We start from the raw sequence: 19304 nt of genomic DNA on the forward strand, positions 1-19304 counted from the left end.
GCTGGCCTCTCTCTCCGAGTCCCCTTTGTCTGTGACCACCCCTCAACCTCGTCCTCTGTCACCGCAGAGGGAGCAGCTGGCCCACAGGAGGACAGACAAAGCAAGCCGGGGCTCTCAAGGCATCGGCTCTCCAGGGGACACAGGCTGAAGTCATCAGAGGAAACAGGGCCAACCATTGCACAGGCTGTCTCCACCCCTGCTGCGGATGTCAGGGCAGCACCTAGAAGACGTGGTAGGCCTAGAAACGTTTAGAAATTCTGATCACAGTTGGTTGCACAGGCGAATATATTTTGTCCCTTTAAATCTGAAAATATATTCACTTTCACTGAATAATGTGTAATGTCTTTCAGTTTCATTTATCGGCTTTGTAAGTCCTCCCGCTGTATCCACCCCTCCCCCCAACCAGCAGCTCAGCCACACACAGCCAGACCACAAGTGATTCTGGAGGGAGAAGTGTGTGTGTGTGTGTGTCTGTGTGTCTGTGTGTGTGTCTGTCTGTGTCTGTGTGTGTGTGTGTGTGTCTGTGTCTGTGTGTGTGTGTGTGACTGTGTGTGTGTGTGTGTGTGTCTGTGTCTGTGTGTGTGTCCGTCTGTGTGTGTGTGTGTGTGTGTGTGTGTGTGTGTGTCTGTGTGTGTGTGTCTGTGTGTGTGTGTGTCTGTGTGTGTGTGTGAGTGTGGGGCAGATCCTTTCACAGCCTCAGGCAAGCACTCTCCCACACACACACTGCCTTCCTCCATCACACTTATCTCACTGTCCTGAGAATTTTCAATGCTACTATCACCTTCCACCTCCCCATCGTTACCCTACAGCCTGAACCCTTGTCATTCCAGGATGTCCAGATGAACGTGTACATTTTCTACCTGCCTGAAAATCCCACCCCCACCCACATTGACCTCCCTAGCCTCTTCCTTCCCATCTCCAGGGTCCGTGTTTGCCTTCCTGTCACCACCAACCACCCTCGCCACCCTTCTACCGGTACCAACACACCTTTACCATCCCACCCTTCTGGCTCCCTCTGTCCCCTCTCACACTCACCATTCCAGCCCACCACACCCACCCTGAGTTCGCTCCCCAGGAGGCATTCACAGAATCACAGTGCAGAAGAGGCCCTTCGGCCCATCGAGTCTGCACCAACCACGTGAGAAACACTTGACTTACCTACCTAATCCCGTTTACCAGCACTTGGCCCATAGCCTTGAATGTTATGATGTGCCAAGTGCTCATCCAGGTACTTTTTAAAGGATGTGAGGCAACCCGCCTCCACCACCCTCCCAGGCAGCGCATTCCAGACTGTCACCACCCTCTGGGTAAAAATGTTTTTCCACACATCCTCCCTAAACCTCCTGCCCCTCACCTTGAACTTATGTCCCCTCGTGACTGACCCTTCAACTAAGGGGAACAGCTGCTCCCTATTCACCCTGTCCATGCCCCTCATAATCTTGTACACCTCGATCAGGTCGCCCCTCAGTCTTCTCTGCTCCAACGAAAACAACCAAAGTCTATCCAACCTCTCTTCATAACTTAAATGTTTCATCCCAGGCAACATCCTGGAGAATCTCCTCTGCACCTCCTCCAGCGCAGTCACATCCTTCCTATAATGTGGCGACCAGAACTGCACACAGTACTCCAGCTGTGGCCTCACCAATGTTCTATACAACTCCAACATGATCTCTCTACTTTTGTAATCTATGCCTCAATTGAAAAAGGCAAGTGTCCCATATGCCTTTTTCACCACCCCACTAACATGCCCCTCTGCCTTCAGAGATCTATGGACGCACATGCCAAGGTCCCTTTGTTCCTCTGACCTTCCTAGTGCCATGCCATTCATTGAATACGTCCTTGTCAAATTACTCCTTCACTTCATTGACACCACAGACCCCTCCCTTGCAAGTTCACCTGGCCATTCCTCCCGTTGCCTTACTTCTTCCTCCACTCTTATTCCTTCCTTCCCCTGGAGTCCTTCCCCCCTCCTAAATCCCTCTCCCCCCGGAATGTTCCACCCCTCTGAACTTCCTCCCTTACATCTTCCTCCCTCCTCACACCCACCTCCCGACTTGCAGCATTCTTCTGGTTGCACCCTCCTCTCCCGTACTCTCTCCTACCCCTGTACTCCTTTAGCTACCTTTGCCCATCTGATTAATGTTTTTCACAGGACCGTTGAACCCACTCTAGAACTGAAGGTTTACTCTGAACCAGTCAATTGCAAGCCTCAATATGATCAAGGCAAAATGTTTTGATTTCTTACCTTTGGTAATAAAAAGAATTGCATTTATATAGAGCCTTTCATGACCATGGGATGTCTTAAAGTGCTTTACAGCCATATAGTCGCTTTTGTGAAATGGCAGCCAATAAGCAAGCAGTAAATTCCCACAAACAGCAATGTGCTAATGACCAGATAACCTGTCATTTTATGATGTTGATTTATGGATACGTATTGACCCGGATAATAGAGATAACTCCTCTGCTTTTCTTCAAAATAGCACCATGGATCCTTTACATCCCCAAGAGCTGGCAGATGAGGCCTCGATTTAGTGCCTCATCTGAAACATGGCATCACCGACTGTAGCACTCCCTCATTACTCCACTAGAGAGTCTGTCTTGATTTTTGTGCCCAAGCCTTCGAGTGGGACTTAAAGCCAGAAGCATGTGACTCATAGGTGAGAGTGCTACCAACTGAGCCACAGGTGACTCTCAGTATCAGTTATATCAATGTAATGTCAGCATTGGCCATCGAACTAAACATTATTCAGAACTGACATGCCCCTTCTCCACACTATAAAGTCAAACCTCATCGGATTATCGCCCGCTGTAATATGTGTTTTGCTAGGAACCACAAAACTGTGGAATTCTCTCAGTCTTCCCTTCTTCCTAAACACTTTGAAAAGCCAAGTTTGGAATTATCTATCCACTAAATAATTCAGCTTTCTCTGTTCTTTTTAGTTTTTAATGTCACCTATAGGTTAAGCTTTGGCCTTTTATCAATTCTTCCAGAACTTCTCCAAGGCCTCTGAGGTCAGTGATTGAAATACTCGCTGTGGAATTCCTTACCTGAAATGGTCGTGTTTTGTACATCGAACGTTGTACTGTTCTTTAAAGAATCAGCAACCGATTCTTTGATATCGGTTAGAGGGACAGTTTCGTTTGTTGATGTTATCACAGTAAATAGAACAACCACACTCCCTTGTTCAATAGATGTGATAGTAATAGTCAGTTTTCCACTCCTGATTAACTCCTGGATAGCCGGACTAAGTCCTTTTATCAACTGAAATGAAGGAAACAGAAATCCATTTCTGAGATATGTCTAATTGTTTTTCCCACAGAAAGTGAGTGTGGCCAAAAGGCTCTTCATATTATACATTTCAAAAAGGTAAGGCTACCCACATTCATCCTTCAATCATATGTGGACATGAGTAGGGAAGCTCTCTAGTTCTGCCCTTCACAGTCAAGCAAACAAAGCTGGATTAAATGTTTTCCCTCCTGGTTTTTAATAAGGTGTTTACCAAGTGGAGCTTTCACAGTCGCATCTCCTCCCTCAGTGACTTATCCCTTGTGGATTCCAACCGAAGTTCAATTCTTCATGTTTTGAATCCCACCCAAGATTACAGGTATCTCTGAGACATATAATGTTCCTCAGGCTCCTGTTCTCACTGCATCCTGAGATCCACACACAGTGCCACATTCGACCTCTCTCTCCAACAGCACTGACTTGTCCTATCTCAAAGCTGTCCTGGTCCCCAGTTTTATTTCATTCTTCATCTCATCCGATGCTTTAACAATAAATTTTTCCTCTTCCTTTCTGATGTTAAGGAATGCAAGCTCCAACAGCTTATGACTCCCCTCCAGATCCTTCCTCTCCTTCCCTTCCCTCTGACCCCATCCCTTCTTCTAGTCCTGCCTCTCACTGTGCATTCACTATATGCTCTGACCCTCACCTCTCTAATACTGAACGATCTGTGCTCACAGATTCAGTTTTATCCCCTTACGCCATCACCTCAACGAATTTCAGGCTCAGCAAGGCTTTCAAGCCTTTTTCTGTCACCTTTGCCTTCATGTTCACTTCTTTGGGCAGGAGTCCTCCCTCTGCTCCAGGGACCCTTTCACCCATCTGCAGTACTGCACCTCTACTTGGATCCTTCCCTTTGGCATCTTACCCACTCTTGATCTTTTCATTGAGGACTGTCAGCGTGACATCGACCGTCTGAATTACTCTGTTCCCCTCTCTCATTCTAAACTGTCTTCCTCTGAACTTGCTGCACTCCATTTTCTCAGGTCTATCCCTGACTAGATAGGGACCCTGACTGGGTAGGACCGGGACCGATGTCCTAGAGGGAATATTTGCTAGAGTAGTTAGGGAGGGTTTAAACTAAAACGGCAGGGGGATGGGAACCTATGCAAGGAGTCAGAGGAGGGGGAATCAAGGACAAGAAACCAGAGATGGGAACTGAACATCCAAGGGTATTCAGTATTTAGGAAGGACAAACAAAAAGGAAAAGGTGGTGGAGTTGCATTGCTGGTTAAAGAGGAAATTAATGCAATAGTGAGGAAAGATATTAGCTCCGATGATGTGAATCTGTATGGGTAGAGCTGAGAAACACTAAGGGGCAAAAACATTAGTGGGGGTTGTATATAGACCCCCAGCTGTAGTGGTGATGTTGGGAATGACATTAAACAGGACATTTGAGATGCGTACAATAAAGGAACATCTGTAATTATGGGTGACTTTAATCTGCATATAGATTGTACAAATCAAATTAGTAACAATACTGCAGAGGAGTAATTCCTGGAGTGTATACAGGATGGATTTCTGGACCAATATGTTGAGGAACCAACGAGAGAACAGGCCATCCTAGACTGGGTATTGTGTATTGAAAAAGGAATAATTGGCAATCTAGTTGTGCAAGGCCCCTTGTGGATTAGCGACCATAATATGATAGAATTCTTCATCAAGATGGAGAGTGACGTAGTTGATTCTGAGACTAGGGTCCTGAATAAGGGAAACTATGATAGTATGAGGCAAGAGTTGGCTATGATGGGTTGAGAAGCATTACTTAAAGGGATGATGGTGGATAAGCAATGGCAAACATTCAAAGAGTGCATGGGTGAACTGCTACCATTGTTTATTCCTAAACAAAAACAAAAATAAAAATACCTGGAAAAACTCAGCAGGTCCGACAGCATCTGCAGAGAGGAATACAGTTAACGTTTCGAGTCTGTATGACTCTTCAACAGAATTAAGGAAAAATAGAAGAGAGGTGAAATATAAGCTGGTTAAGGGGTTGTGGGAGAGGTAGAGCTGGATTGAGGGCCATTGATAGGTGGAGATTGCCAAAAGATGTCCTAGACAAAAGGACAAAGAGGTGTTGAATGTGGTGATATTAGCTAAGAAATGTGCTAATAGGAGACATTAAGGGTAGAAAGCAGGACGAGCAAGGTACAGATAGCCCTAGTGGGGTGGGGCGAAGGGATCAAAAAAGGCTAAAAGGTAGAGATAAAACAATGGATGGAAATATATTTAAAAGTAATGGAAATAGGTGGGAAAAGAAAAATCTATATAAATTATTGGAAAAAAGGGGCATCAAAAAGGGGGTCGGGATGGAGGAGAGAGTTCATTATCTAAAGTTGTTTATTCCTGTCTGGCGCAAAGGTAAACCAGGAAAGGTGGGCAAACCATGGCTTACAAGGGAAATGAGAGATAATATTAGATCCAAGGAAACGGCATACAAATTGGCTAAAAAAAAAACAGACCTGAGGATCAGGAGCAGTTTAGAATTCAGCAAAGGAGGACCAAGAGGTTGATTAAGAAGGGGAAAATAGAGTACAAAAGTAAGCTTATGGGGAACATAAAAACTGACTGTAAATGTTTCTATAGGTATGTGAAGAGAAAAGGATTAGTGAAGACAAATGTAGGTCTCTTACAGTCAGAAACAGGGGAATTTATAATGGGGAACAAAGAAATGGCTGACCAACTAAATACACACTTTGGTTCTGTCTTCACAAAGGAGGACACAAATAACATTCCAGAAATGTTAGGAAACACGGGGTCTAGTGAGATGAAGGAACTGAAAGAAATCAGTATTAGTAGGGAAATGGTGTTGGAGAAACTGATGGGACTGAAGGCTGATAAATCCCCAGGGTCTGATAATCTACATCCCAGAGTGCTTAAGGAAGTGGCCCTAGAAATAGTGGATGCATTGGTGCTCATCTTCCAAGATTCTATAGACTCTGGAACAGTTCCTACAGATTGGAAGGTAGCTAATGTAATCCCACTATTTAAAAAGGGAGGTAGAAAGAAAGCAGAATTATAGACCAGTCAGCCTGACGTCGGTAGTGGGGAAAATTCTAGAGTCAATTATAAAAGATTTAATAGCTGAGCACTTGGAAAACAGTGGCAGGATCGGACAGAGTCAGCATGGATTTACAAAAGGGAAATCATGCTTGACAAATCTACTGGAATTTTTCGAGGATGTAACTAGTAGAGTTGATGAAGGGGAGCCAGTGGATGTGGTTTATTTGGACTTCCAGAAAGCTTTCGACAAAGTCCCACATAAGAGATTAGCGTGTAAGATTAAAGCGCATGGGATTGGGGGTAGTGTATTGAGATGGATAGAAAACTAGTTGGCAGACAGGAACAAAGAGTAGGAATAAACGGGTCTTTTTCCGAATGGCAGGCAGTGACTAGTGGGGTACCGCAGGGATCGGTACTGGGACCCCAGATATTCACAATATATGTTAATGATTTACATGAGGGAACTAAATGTAATATCTCCAAATTTGCAGATGACACAAAGCTGAGTGGGAGGGTGAGCTGTGAGGAGGATGCAGAGATGCTTCAGTGTGATTTGGACAAGCTGAGTGAGTGGGCAAATGCGTGGCTGATGCAGTATAATGCGGATAAATGTGAGGTTATCCACTTTGGTAGCAAAAACAGGAAGGCAGGTTATTATCTGAATGGCTATAAATTGAGTGAGAGAAATGTGCAACAAGACCTGGGTGTCCTTGTACACCAGTCGCTGAAGGTAAGCATGCAGGTGCAGCAGGCGGTAAAGAAGGCAAATGGTTTGTTGGCCTTCATAGCGAGAGGATTCGAGTACAGGAACAGGGATGTCCTGCTGCAATTATACAGGCCTTGGTGAGACCACACCTGGAATATTGTGTGCAGTTTTGGTCTCTTATCTGAGGAAGGAGGTTCTTGCTATAGAGGGAGTGCAGTGAAGGTTTACCAGACTGATTCCTGGGATGGTGGGACTGACATATGAGGAGAGATTGAGTCAGTTAGGATTATATTCGCTGGATTTCAGAAGAATGAGGGGGATCTCATAGAAACCTATAAATTTCTAACAGGACTAGACAGGGTAGATGTAGGAAGGATGTTCCTGATGGTGGGGGAATTCCAGAACCAGGTGTCACAGTCTAAGGGTACGGGGTAAACCATTTAGGACTGAGGTGAGGAGAAATTTCTTCACCCAGAGAGTGGTGAGCCTGTGGAATTCGCCATCACAGAAATTAGATGAGGCCAAAACATTGTGTTTTTTCAAGAAGGAGTTAGACATAGCTCTTGGGGCAAAAGGGATGAAAGGATATGTGGAGAAAGCAGGAGCAGGCTATTGAGTTGGATGATCAGCCATGATCATGATGAATAGTGGATCAGGCTCAAAGGGCCGAATGACTTACTCCTGCTTCTATTGTCTATGTTTCTATGTTTGCTACTTAACCTGCTGACAAGGGCAGTGCTGTTGTTTTCTGATATGCTGGCCTCTATCCCGCAGAGGCCAACCATCAACTCTCAGACCTATTTCTCCCTGGACCATGGTCCACCAGCGAACATTAAGCCATTATTTCCAGGACCGTCAGTTACCTCATCTCCTCTAGTGATCTTTCCTCCACAGTCTCCCACTTTATTGTACCCCAAGTCCAAAGAGCTCACTTCTCCCTCCTTGCCATAATCCACAATGAACTGTCCTGATAGACACACCGTTTCAGCCTTTCCTGCCTGACTGAACTTATTTCTTACTGTCTTGACTCTATTTTTTTCTCTCCTTGTCTAGTCTCTTTCCACCCATATTCCTAATTCTTCCGATGCCCTACATCATTTCAACAATTTTGAGTTGCCTGGCCCCAACAGCCAATCCCTCTACACCTCCATCCCCTGGCAAGATGGTCCGAGATTCATGCTTCTTCCTTGAACGGAGTTCTAAACAATCCCCATCCACCACTGTCCTCCGCCTGGCTGAAGCTTTTCTCTCATTAAAGAATTTTTCCTTAAACTTGTCTCACTTCTTCCAAATAAAAGGTGTGGCTATGGGTACCCGCATGGGCCCTAGTTATGCCAGTCTCTTTGTGGGGTATGTGGAACATTCCTTTCTCCAGTCCTACTCAGGCTACCTCCCACAACTCTTTTTCTGATACATTGATGACTGTATTAGTGCCGCTTCCTGCTCTAATCAGGAACTGTAAAAATTAATCAATTTTGCTTCCAATTTCCACTGATACTTCCTTTCTAATCCTTCACTTCTCTATCTCCATTTCTCGATAGGCTATTTACTTACCTCGTTACAATCCCACAGATTCCCACAACTACCTCTACTACACTTCCTCACACCCTGTTTCTAAGAATTCCATTCCATTGCCCTGGTTCCTCCGTCTCTGTCGCATTTGTTTCTGATGATGCTGTCTTCAAACATTGTGCATCTCACATAGCTTCCTTTTTCCTGAAACAAGGATTCCCTCACTGTGGTTGAGATGGTTCTCAAACATGACTGACTCATTTCCTACATGTCTGTTCTCACCCCTTCCCCTTCCTCCCAGACAACAATCAGGTTCCCCTTGTCCTCACATTCCACCCTACCAGACTCTGTATTCAAATGATTATCCACCACTATTTCCATGACCTCCAGCATGATGCCACCACCAAACATATCTTCTCCTCCCATCCCCTGTCAGAATTCCATTCCTTCCATGACAGTCTGGTCCACTCCTCTATCACTCCAACACCTCATCCTCTTCCCATGGCATCTTCAAATGTAAGCACAGGAGGTGTAACACCTCCTCTTTACCTCCTCTTTCTTCATTGTACAAGGAGTTCTGAAGAAAAGTCATATTGGACTTCAAATGTTAACTCTGTTTCTCTCTGCCCAGATGCTGCCAGACCTGCTATGTTTTTCCAACACTTTCTCTTTTTATTCCAGGTAAATGGACAATCTTCTCATTACCTGAATTAAGTCTATTGCATAGATTTTGCAATGTTTTTCCTATTCTTTCACAAGATTTGGATGTTGGCGGCTAGGCAATCATTTATTGCCCATCCTCAATTGCCCTTGAGAAGGTAGTGGTGAGACAACATTTTGAATCACTGCAGTCCAGTTGGTGTGCTGTGCTGTTAGGGAGGGAGCTTGAGGATTTTGACTCAGCAACAGTGAAACGGTGATGCATTTCCATGTCAGCATGATGCATGGCTTGGAGGGGAACTCGCAGGTGGTGGTGTTCCCACGAGTTTGCTGCCCTTGCCCTTCTAGGTGGTAGAGGTCATAGGTTTGGAAGGTGCTGTCGAAGGAACCTTGGTAAGTTGCTGCAGTTCATCTTGTAGATAGTACACACTGCTGCCACTGAGCATTGGTGGTGGAAGGAATGAATGTTTAAGGTGGTGGGTGAGGAGCCAATGAAGCGGGCTACTTTGTCCTGGATGGTGTCACGCTTCTTGAATGTTGTGGAGCTGCACTCATCCAGACAAGTGGACAGTATTCCATCACACTCCTGACTTGTGCCTTCTAAATAGTGGACTGGCTTTGGGGAGCCAGGAGGTGAATTACTCTGCAGATTTCCCAGCTTCTAACATGCTCTTGCAGTCATTGTATGTATATAGTTAGTCCAGTTCAGTTTCTGCTCAATGGCAACCCCTAAGATATCATTAGTTTGGGATTCAGCAATGGTAATGCCATTGAAATTCAAGGGGTGATGGTCAGATTCTCTCTTGCTGTACTGCTAGGGAGGGAGCCTCCGAATCCTCTGAGTCGTCATTCTCTCTTGCTTGTCATTGCCTGCCATTTGTGTGAATGTTACTTGCCACTTATGAGCCCAAACCTGAATGTTATCCAGGTCTTGCTGCATATACATAAGAACTGCTTCAGTATCTGAGGAGTCACGAATGGTGATGTTCATTGTGCAATCATCCTCAAACATCCCCACCTGACACCTTATGATGGAGGGGAGATGATTGATGAAGCAGCTGAAGATGGTTTGGTATAGGACACTACCCTGAAGAACTCCTGCAGTGTTGTCCTGGAACTGAGATGGGTGACCCCCAAAAACCAGAGCCATCTTGCTTTGTGCTAGGTATGACTCCAACCAATGAAGAGTTTTCCCCATGATTCCCATTGTCCCCTGTTTTTGCCCGTTCTTCTTGAAGTCAAGCTCGATCAAATGCTGCCTTGATGTCAAAGGCAGTCATCCTCTTAAGAGCCAACTGGAATCATTTGGTATTGGTTCTGCCTCACAGTCAAACAAATAAGGTCAGGTTGAAAGATTAATCTAAAAGCAAAATACTGGGGGCACTGGAAATTTGAAACAAAAATAAAAATTGCTGAAAAAACTCAGCAGATCTGACAGCATCTGTGGAGAGGAAGACAGAGTTAACGTTTCGAGTCCAGATGACTCTTCTTCAGAACTAAAGAGAAGTAAAAATGTAGTGAAATATATACTGTTTAAGGGGGGGTGGGACAGATGAAGCTGGATAAAAGGCCAGTGATAGGTGGAGGCAAAGGAGAGATTGCAAAAGATGTCATAAACAAAAGGTCGAAGGGGGATTGATGGTGGTGATACTGGCTAAAGGAGGTACTAATGGTGGCATTAAGAGTAGAAAGCAGAATGAGCAAATTACAGATGGCCCTAATGGGGGTGGGGTGGGGTGGGGGAGGGGAATGTATGGGAAAAAAGATCGAAATGGGCTAAAAGGTGGGGATTAAACAATGAATGGAAATAAATTTTTAAAATAATAATAGAAATAATTGGGGAAAATATATGTATAAAAACTTAAAAATAAACATTTGTAAAAAGGGGATCAAAAAGGGATGAGGAGGGAGGAGAGAGTTCATGGTCTGAAGTTGTTGAACTCGAAAGATTAATCTTCTCACTGTCTGAATTAGATCTATGCCTTGGAGGCCGCTAAGTGCAGAGTGGCTGTAGTCGCGCTTATAAAACAAGGGACAATGTAATTCATAACATGGTCAGTGTTTCTTAGGCTTTTCTAAGAGGTGTGCCAATGTGCAACAGGAACAGAAATTTTTTATATTTACTGGGCTTAGGATTCAGCACACTATAGTCAGCCAATCACACAGGACACCAGATGGTTAACAACCATGATGGACTCCATTTAGTAGCTGAACTCTACATTGACCTGCCTATGTTCAGGGTGATTATTCGCATAAGAGATTTTACTAGTTGTGGGTCGAATGAATCCCCTCAGCTGAAATCACACTACGCAATATTGGTAACGTGAAATTGTTCCCATGAAATTCTTTTTTAACAAAGGTTCTTATTCATTTGGTGGAAGAGAAAGGAAACGTGATTACAGTAATTGAGGCGGCGCTAGCACAGGTATGATGGGCTGAATGGCTACATTTTAAGCTGCCCTTTCCAAGATCCATTTTAAATGAAGAAACAAGTTTCATATACATTCATGCATCCATTACTGATACTATTCAATGGTCTACAAGTAAGATGGGAGTTTTTAAGCACAAGTAAAGGTGCATTTCTTTTTAAATAGATCATTAATAGCTTATGGTTCATTTTTCTATTCTAATTAAACCTAGTGGTATCCATTTCCCTGCTTTTTGATTTCCTGTATTAACTGATTAGAATGTGCCCTATGGCTACAGTTTAGGTGGGAAAAGTTAAGATCTTCCAGATTGTCCATGATTGAGCATTGTTATCAGTGTATATTGTGACCCAAATAGAAATTTGGAAAGATATCAGGCAAGAACAGTAATTTGTAAGAACAGTTGGCAGTATTCAAATATCCATCATCTACACTGAGTACAAGATACTTTAATGTAGACTTTGAAATCTCACATGCAGAAAAGGTAATTTCTCATGTCTCCATATTTGCAAAAACATGCTAGAGTCTATTATTTTTACATGTATTGAGTCCCTTGACTCTTCCCCCCCGACATGCAACAATAACTTACTTCATCTGTGAAGTTCTTTACAAAGTCTTTGTACTCTTGGCTGCTTTCATTTTTCAGGTCTGGTGTAAACTCCTTATTTGTAATTCTTGTTGACACCTCCACTACCGAGGCAGCTTCAAAAAATGAAAAAAAAAAGTTACTTCTTGAGTAATACCTAAATTGTAAATTTATGGATGTTGCTACAGTTCTAGTTTGAATTGGAAGTACAGACATCCACCTCTTGAACCCTGAGATAAAAACAAAAAACTGCGGATGCTGGAAATCCAAAACAAAAACAGAATTACCTGGAAAAACTCAGCAGGTCTGGCAGCATCGGCGGAGAAGAAAAGAGTTGACGTCATGGGTTCAGCAGTTCTGCTGAAGGGTCATGAGGACTCGAAACGTCAACTCTTTTTTTCTCCGCCGATGCTGCCAGACCTGCTGAGTTTTTCCAGGTAATTCTGTTTTTGATCACCTCCTGAACCCAATGAGTAGAGAGCAAGTGAAAAATTAAAACAATGGTGAGGTATTTACCTGAAATAAAAGCCAAATACCGTGGATATTGGAGATTTGAAATAAAAACAGAAAGTGGGAACTGTGTTCCAAAGAGAAGTCATATCGACTCAAATCTAGAACTCTGTTTTTTCTTTCCACAACTGCTGCCAGAACTGCTGAGTTTTTCCAGAACTATTCTCACCACACCACCTGCTCAATGCCATTTAAAACTCCCAGCTTTTGAGAAGAGTCAGCGTTCTTGCCACAATAAGTCATAGCAATTATGATTATATTAAACACTAAGATAAAAACAAAATACTGTGGATGCTGGAAATCTAGAACAAAAACAAAAATACCTGGAAAAACTCAGCAGGTCTGACAGCATCTGCAGAGAGGTATGTTTCGAGTCCATATGACCCTTCATCAGAACTAAGACATATAGAAATGAGATGAAATATAAGCTGGTAGAGTTGGCGGTGGGGGGGGGGGGGGGGGGGGGTTGGTGGTTGCTGGTGGGACAGGTAGGGCTCGATAGGGGTCCAGTGATAGATGGAGGCCAAGAAGAGATCGCCAAAGATGAAATAGACAAAAAGACAAAGGGGTGTTGACAGTGGTGATATTATCTAAAGGATGTGCTAATGGGGACATTAAGGGTAGATTATATTAAAGTTGGGGACCCATGACACAATTATGTGACTTTCACTCAGAACCTCATGACCGTCCATCACACTGGTGCCAGCGACACTCAAGGGCAAACAGGTACAAGGCAAGAAGATGCCCTGCCAGTTTAGCACCTCTAGCTATATTTGGCTCTCCTTGAGCAAGAACACTCCTTCAGCTCTCGCAAGGAAACTTATGAGTTCTTCCAATGTTCGGTCCTCCATTTTCACAGCCCATGTTCAGGAGGGATGTGTGATGAAGAGGTGAAGCAAAATCTGGTTCATCAAACATACCTGTCCTGACCTTCCTTGTAATTGTCTGCTGCTGACCGCAAGTTGTAGTGGATATTATTATCTGATATTCAACGTCCGGCTGCAAACCACTAAATTCTGCTGCTTGTTTCTCAGTTTGAATTTGGTTGGTATAGTTCTCTGTGGAGATTGTGACATTGAAATGAGTCTGTTCGAATGCATAACTGGTTTCCCAGGTAATGGAAATTACTTCACTTTCCACCATTGTCAAATTAATATGCAGGAACCTCAATGGTACTGTAAAAAAAAATTGTTTATTACGAAATGACAGAAAGAAAGTAACACACATTTACACAGTACTTATATCACAAAGTGCTTCATAGAGAATGAAGTACTTTTAAAAAAAAGCTCACCATTATAATGCTGGAAGCATGGAGGCAGAAACAACAATGAGTAACCAACCAGATAATACATTTAAAATGGCCTTAGGGGAGACATGATTATTGGCCAGGACACCAGACTGGATGTCGCATTAGGGAGAACTATTGACTTCCAGATGCTGAGAGAGGGGGAGAGAGATGGACTTGGTATGAGAGAGCAAGAGGTAAGTGAGAGCTCTATTAGCGATAGAGCATGAATGCTTTCATAATAAGAAATAGGAGCAGGAGGAGCCCATTGGGTCCCTTGGCCTGCTCTGGCATGCAATAAGACCATGGCTGATCCGATTGTGGCTTTATGTCTGCTTTCCAGCCCGCCTCCATAAACCTTCTCTCCCTCCTCAAACATTAAAAAACATAACTATACCGTAACAAAACTCCCTGTCTGGTCAAAGGGGCAATTGATAACAGTTAACCATAAGAGAAATGGAAGCACCAATTCAAACCTAATGCTCATGGATTCATATCAACTCCTTCTCTGTAATATGGAGCAGTCATTGAGTTACCAGGATCCTACATTATATAGTTATAAGAATATGAGGGGAAAGACCCTGCTTTAATACAAAGTCTCCTCTGTGATGAAGGGTGCATGATTATATAATGGAATAGATATACAGTAAATTAAGATATTCAACTTACCACATGATGTACTGAGTGATGTAGATACAGGGGTGTTAAGGTTTGGGGTGGTTCTTGAGCGGAAAGGTCTGCTGGTGATTGGGCTGGTGATAGAGCTGGTGATTTTGCCAGTGGGAGGTGTAGCGGTTGAAATTGTGGTTGGGATAGATATTAGGGTGGTGGTTGATGTGGTACCTGGGCCAGAGGTTGGTATGGTTCGGGTGACAGCTGTGGTGGAGTTTGGGGTGGTGGTGAAGCTGATGGTTGAGCTGGAGGTTGTGGTGGTGTTTGGGGTGATGATTGGAGTGGTGGTGTTTGGAGTGGTGGTTGGGATGGAGGTTGGCGTGGTGGTTGGAGTGGAATTTGGGATTATGGTTGGCGTGGTGGCGCTTGGAGTGGTGATTAGCATGGAGGTTGTGGTGGGGTTTGGAGTGGTGGTTGGGGTGGTGGTGTTTGGAGTAGTGGTGTTTGGAGTGGTGGTTGGGTTCGAGTTCGGGAGGCTGATTGTGGTGGAGCTGGTGGTGGTTGGGGTGGTCGTGTTACCAATGGATGTGATTGAATTGGTTGTGCTGGGGGTTTTGGCGGTGGGTGTCGTGGTAAGAGTGTTGGTTGTTGGAGTGCTGGTCGAGAGAATGGTGGTGTGTGGATTTTCACTGGTTGAGGAAATGATGGTCGGAGTTGTACTCGCTGAAGAAAAGGTGGAACCTGCGTTGAAAATTAAAATAAAAAAATTACAACCAGTAACTTTGGTGAAATTTCCAACCATAACCCAAACAAAAATTATGCCCACCTTAATATTGCAAATCAAATAGCAGCAGTATTTCAGGTTATCACTTAAGGACTTCAAAGGATGTTAAGAGTTTAACATCATGCAACTGGAATTCAGGTAATAGGTGGTTTCAGAAATCGGGTGTACACCAACAGATAACACTTTGGGAGTGAATGAGTACCTGACATAAATTGGCAGAAGAGGCAATAGTAAAATATCAATGCCAGTCTACTGCTTTTCTGAGTGAATCAAATCCCATATTATTGAGTTTTCTGTGGATGCACTCACCTGCCTGGATTTCCTGCACATTAATTTAAATATATTCTTAAATGCTCTCTGAAATAGCCCAGCAAGCCATTCAGTTGTATCAAACCACTACAGAAAAGTCAGAAAGGAATGAAACCAAACGGACCCAAACTGAGCGTCAGCAAGCAGGTTATTGCCAAGCAAGTGCTGCTTGACAGCACTGTTGATAACGCCACCCATCACTTTACTGATGATGGAGAGTAGGCTGATGATGCGGTAATTGGTCAGGTTGGATTTGTCCTACTTTTTGTGTACAGGACATACCTGAGCAATTTTCCACATTGCTGGGTAGATGCCAGTGCTTTAGCTATAATGGAACAACTTGGCTAGGTGCACAGTAAGTTCTGGAACATAAGTCTTCAGTACTATCACCGGAATATTGTCAGGGTCCATAGCCTTCGCAGTACCCAGTGCCTTCAGCTGTTCCTTGATATCATGTGGAGTGAATTGAGTTGACTGAAGACTGGCATCTGTGAAGCTGGGGACCTCTGGAGGTTGCCGAGATGCATTATTCACTTGGCATTTCTGGCTGAAGATTGTTGTGAATTCTTCAGCCTTATCTTTTGCACTGATGAGCTGGGCTCCACCATCACTAAGAATGGGGATATTTGTGGAACCTCAAACTCCAGTGAGTTGTTTACTGTCCACCACCATTCGCGACTAGATGTGGCAGCACTGCAGAGCTTAGATCTGATCCATTAGTTGTAGAATCAGTTAGACTCTCAATCACTTGCTGCTTATGCTGTTTGGCATGTAGGTAGTCCTGTGTTGCAGCTTCACCAGGTTGACACCTCATTTTTATGTATGCCTGGTACTGCACCTGGCATGCCCTCCTATACTCTTCATTGAACCAGGGTTGATTTCCTGGCTTGATGGTGATGATAGAGTGGGGGATATGCCAGGCCATGAGGTTACAGATTGTGGTTGAGTACAATTCTGCTGCTTCTGATGACTCAGAGCGCCTCATGGTTGCGCAGTCTTGACTCGCTATATCTGCTACCATTTAGCATGGTAGTAGAGTGACACAACATGATAGAGGGTATCCTCAGTGTGATTGGTATCTATAGTTCCCTCTAAACAACTATACAAGAAAGTTCTTGGACCTGCAGGCAGTTAAATCAGAGCATGTGTTGTTCCCAGTCTGAGACTCCTCAATGTCTGAGACAAGAATTAGATCAAAACAGTCAATTGGAGTAAAGGTTTTTACCCAATGATTTAAAGCAATATTGAACTCAGGTAATGTCCTACCTTCACATATCCTTCCAGGTACACTGGGGCTTATGTCTGTGAAACCAGCGTTACACTGACAGGTGTAAGTTGCATTCTGTCTGATACAAGTTCCATTAACTGAACAATCATTCAGCCCTGGCTGGCAGCTGTCTCTGTCTGTAATGAAGAGGGAAAATCTGTGTTAAAAAACTGCTTCAGTCTGAATTTAACCAGCCTGGAAGTATTTGAAGAATTGATAAGCATGGGGTTTCATGTGACTCCTCTTTCCTCACTTTACTCCAATAGAAATGTCACTTCCTAATGCTGAGTAACAATTAATACAGAAAAGTCCCAAAACAGCATGGAGAGATGGACCATGTGACAGGATAATGCAGTTAGTTTTGAGCCAGTCATAAAGAATGACTACATTCTATATTCTCTTCTGCTTGCAGAATGAAATAACCAAACTAAACATTATTCAAGACTGACATGCTCTTTCTTCTCGCTATGAAGTCAACTGATGGAATTAAACCTCATCGGATCATCAACCACATGTGCTTTGCTAGGAATCCCAAACTGTCGAACTCTCCCCAGTCCTCAGTCTTCCCTTCCTCCTAAACACTACAGGCTTTGAAAAATCAGGTTTGGGATCACCTATCCACTTTATGATTCAGCTTTCTCTGTTCTTTTTAGTTTTTAATGTCACCTATAGGTTAATCTTTGGCCTTTCATCAATTCCTCCAGAACTTTTCCAAGGCCTCTGAGGTCAGTGATTGAAATACTCGCTGTGGAATTCCTTACCTGAAATGGTCGTGTTTTGTACATCGAACGTTGTACTGTTCTTTAAAGAATCAGCAACCGATTCTTTGATATCGGTTAGAGGGACAGTTTCGTTTGTTGATGTTATCACAGTAAATAGAACAACCACACTCCCTTGTTCAATAGATGTGATAGTAATAGTCAGTTTTCCACTCCTGATTAACTCCTGGATAGCCGGACTAAGTCCTTTTATCAACTGAAATGAAGAAAACAGTAATCCAATTTAGAGATATGTCCAGTTTTCCCACATGTCAGTGCAGCCCCATATTATACACATCAGAAAGGCAAGGCTACCCACATCCATCCTTCAATCATATGTGGAAATGAATATGGAAGCTCTTTTAATAGCCAACTGGGGTCATTTGGTACTAGTTCTGCCTCTCATAGTCAAACAAACAAAGCCAAATTAGATGCTTTCCTTCCTCATGTTTGATAAGGTGTTTACCAAAACTCGCTTTCACAGTCGCATCTCCTTCCTCAGTGGCTGTCTCCATCTCAGACTTAGCCTGAGTGGATTCCAACTAAAGTTCAATCCTTCATGTTTCAAATCCACCCAGGATTACAGGTATCTTTGAGGTACACAACGCTCCTCAGGCTGCTGTTCTCTCTGCATCCTGAGATCCACAATCAGTATCAGGTACCGCCGCATGTATACACTTGACCTCTATCTCCAAGAGCACCGACTCTCCCTACCTCAAAGCTGTCCTGGTCCCAATTTTCATTTCATTCTTCATCTCATCCAACATATTAACTAAACTTTTTCTCTTCCTTTCAGATGTTAAGGAGTGCAAGCTCCACAACTTATGAGTACTGCCTCCCCTCGAAATCCCTCCTCTCCTTCCCTCCCATCTGACCCCAGCCCTTCTTCTAATTCCACCTCTTCAGAATCACAGAATCGCAGAATCACACAGTGCAGAAGAGGCCCTTCAGCCCATCGAGTCTGCACTGACACGTGAGAAACACCTGACCTACATACCTAACCCCATTTACCTGCACTTGGCCCATAACCTTGAATGTTATGACGCGCCAAGTGCTCACTATACCCTCTGATCTTCCCCTCTTTGATACTGAACAATCTCTGCTTACAGATTCAGTTTTATCCCCTTACGCCATCACCTCTATGAACTTAAGGATCGGCATGACTTTCAAACCTTCTGTCGCCTTCGCTTCCGTGTTCACTTCTCTGGGCAGGGCTCCTCCTGCTGCTCCATGGGCCCTTTCACCCGTCTCCAATACTTTCCCTCCACTTGGGCCCCTCCCTCTGGTCTCTTACCCACTCTTGCTCTTTTCATTGAGAACTCTGAGTGTGACATCGACTGCCTTAATTTCTCTGCTCCCCTCACTCCGACCTGCCATGCTCTGAACATGCTGCACTCCGTTCTCTCAGGACCAATGCTGACTTTGTTATTGACGCCAACTCTGGGGCACTTCTTCCTACCTCCCCCTGGACCGTGACCCCACCACCGAAGATCAAGCCTTTGTTTCCAGGATTGTCACTGACCTCATCTCCTCTGGCGATCTTTCCTCCACAGTTTCCCACTTTATGGTCCTGCAACCCCCAACAGCTCATTTCTACCTCCTT

At 44.0% G+C, this 19304-nt stretch overlaps 1 protein-coding gene across 1 annotated transcript in view; it reads right to left on the reverse strand.

Annotated features, from left to right (window-relative positions):
• Positions 1-19304, reverse strand: part of LOC121290608 (serine-rich adhesin for platelets-like) — a 100372-nt gene that overhangs the window by 61438 nt on the left and 19630 nt on the right. Inside the window, exons 5-10 of the mRNA XM_041211272.1 lie at positions 17705-17918; positions 16943-17080; positions 14641-15324; positions 13607-13861; positions 12180-12292; positions 3049-3262 (exon numbers count right to left, since the gene is read on the reverse strand). Coding sequence (XP_041067206.1) covers positions 3049-3262; positions 12180-12292; positions 13607-13861; positions 14641-15324; positions 16943-17080; positions 17705-17918 — 1618 coding nt within the window. The remainder of the gene's footprint in view (positions 1-3048; positions 3263-12179; positions 12293-13606; positions 13862-14640; positions 15325-16942; positions 17081-17704; positions 17919-19304) is intronic.

This window comes from Carcharodon carcharias, chromosome 18 (assembly GCF_017639515.1).
Source record: "Carcharodon carcharias isolate sCarCar2 chromosome 18, sCarCar2.pri, whole genome shotgun sequence".
Lineage (NCBI taxonomy): Eukaryota > Metazoa > Chordata > Chondrichthyes > Lamniformes > Lamnidae > Carcharodon > Carcharodon carcharias.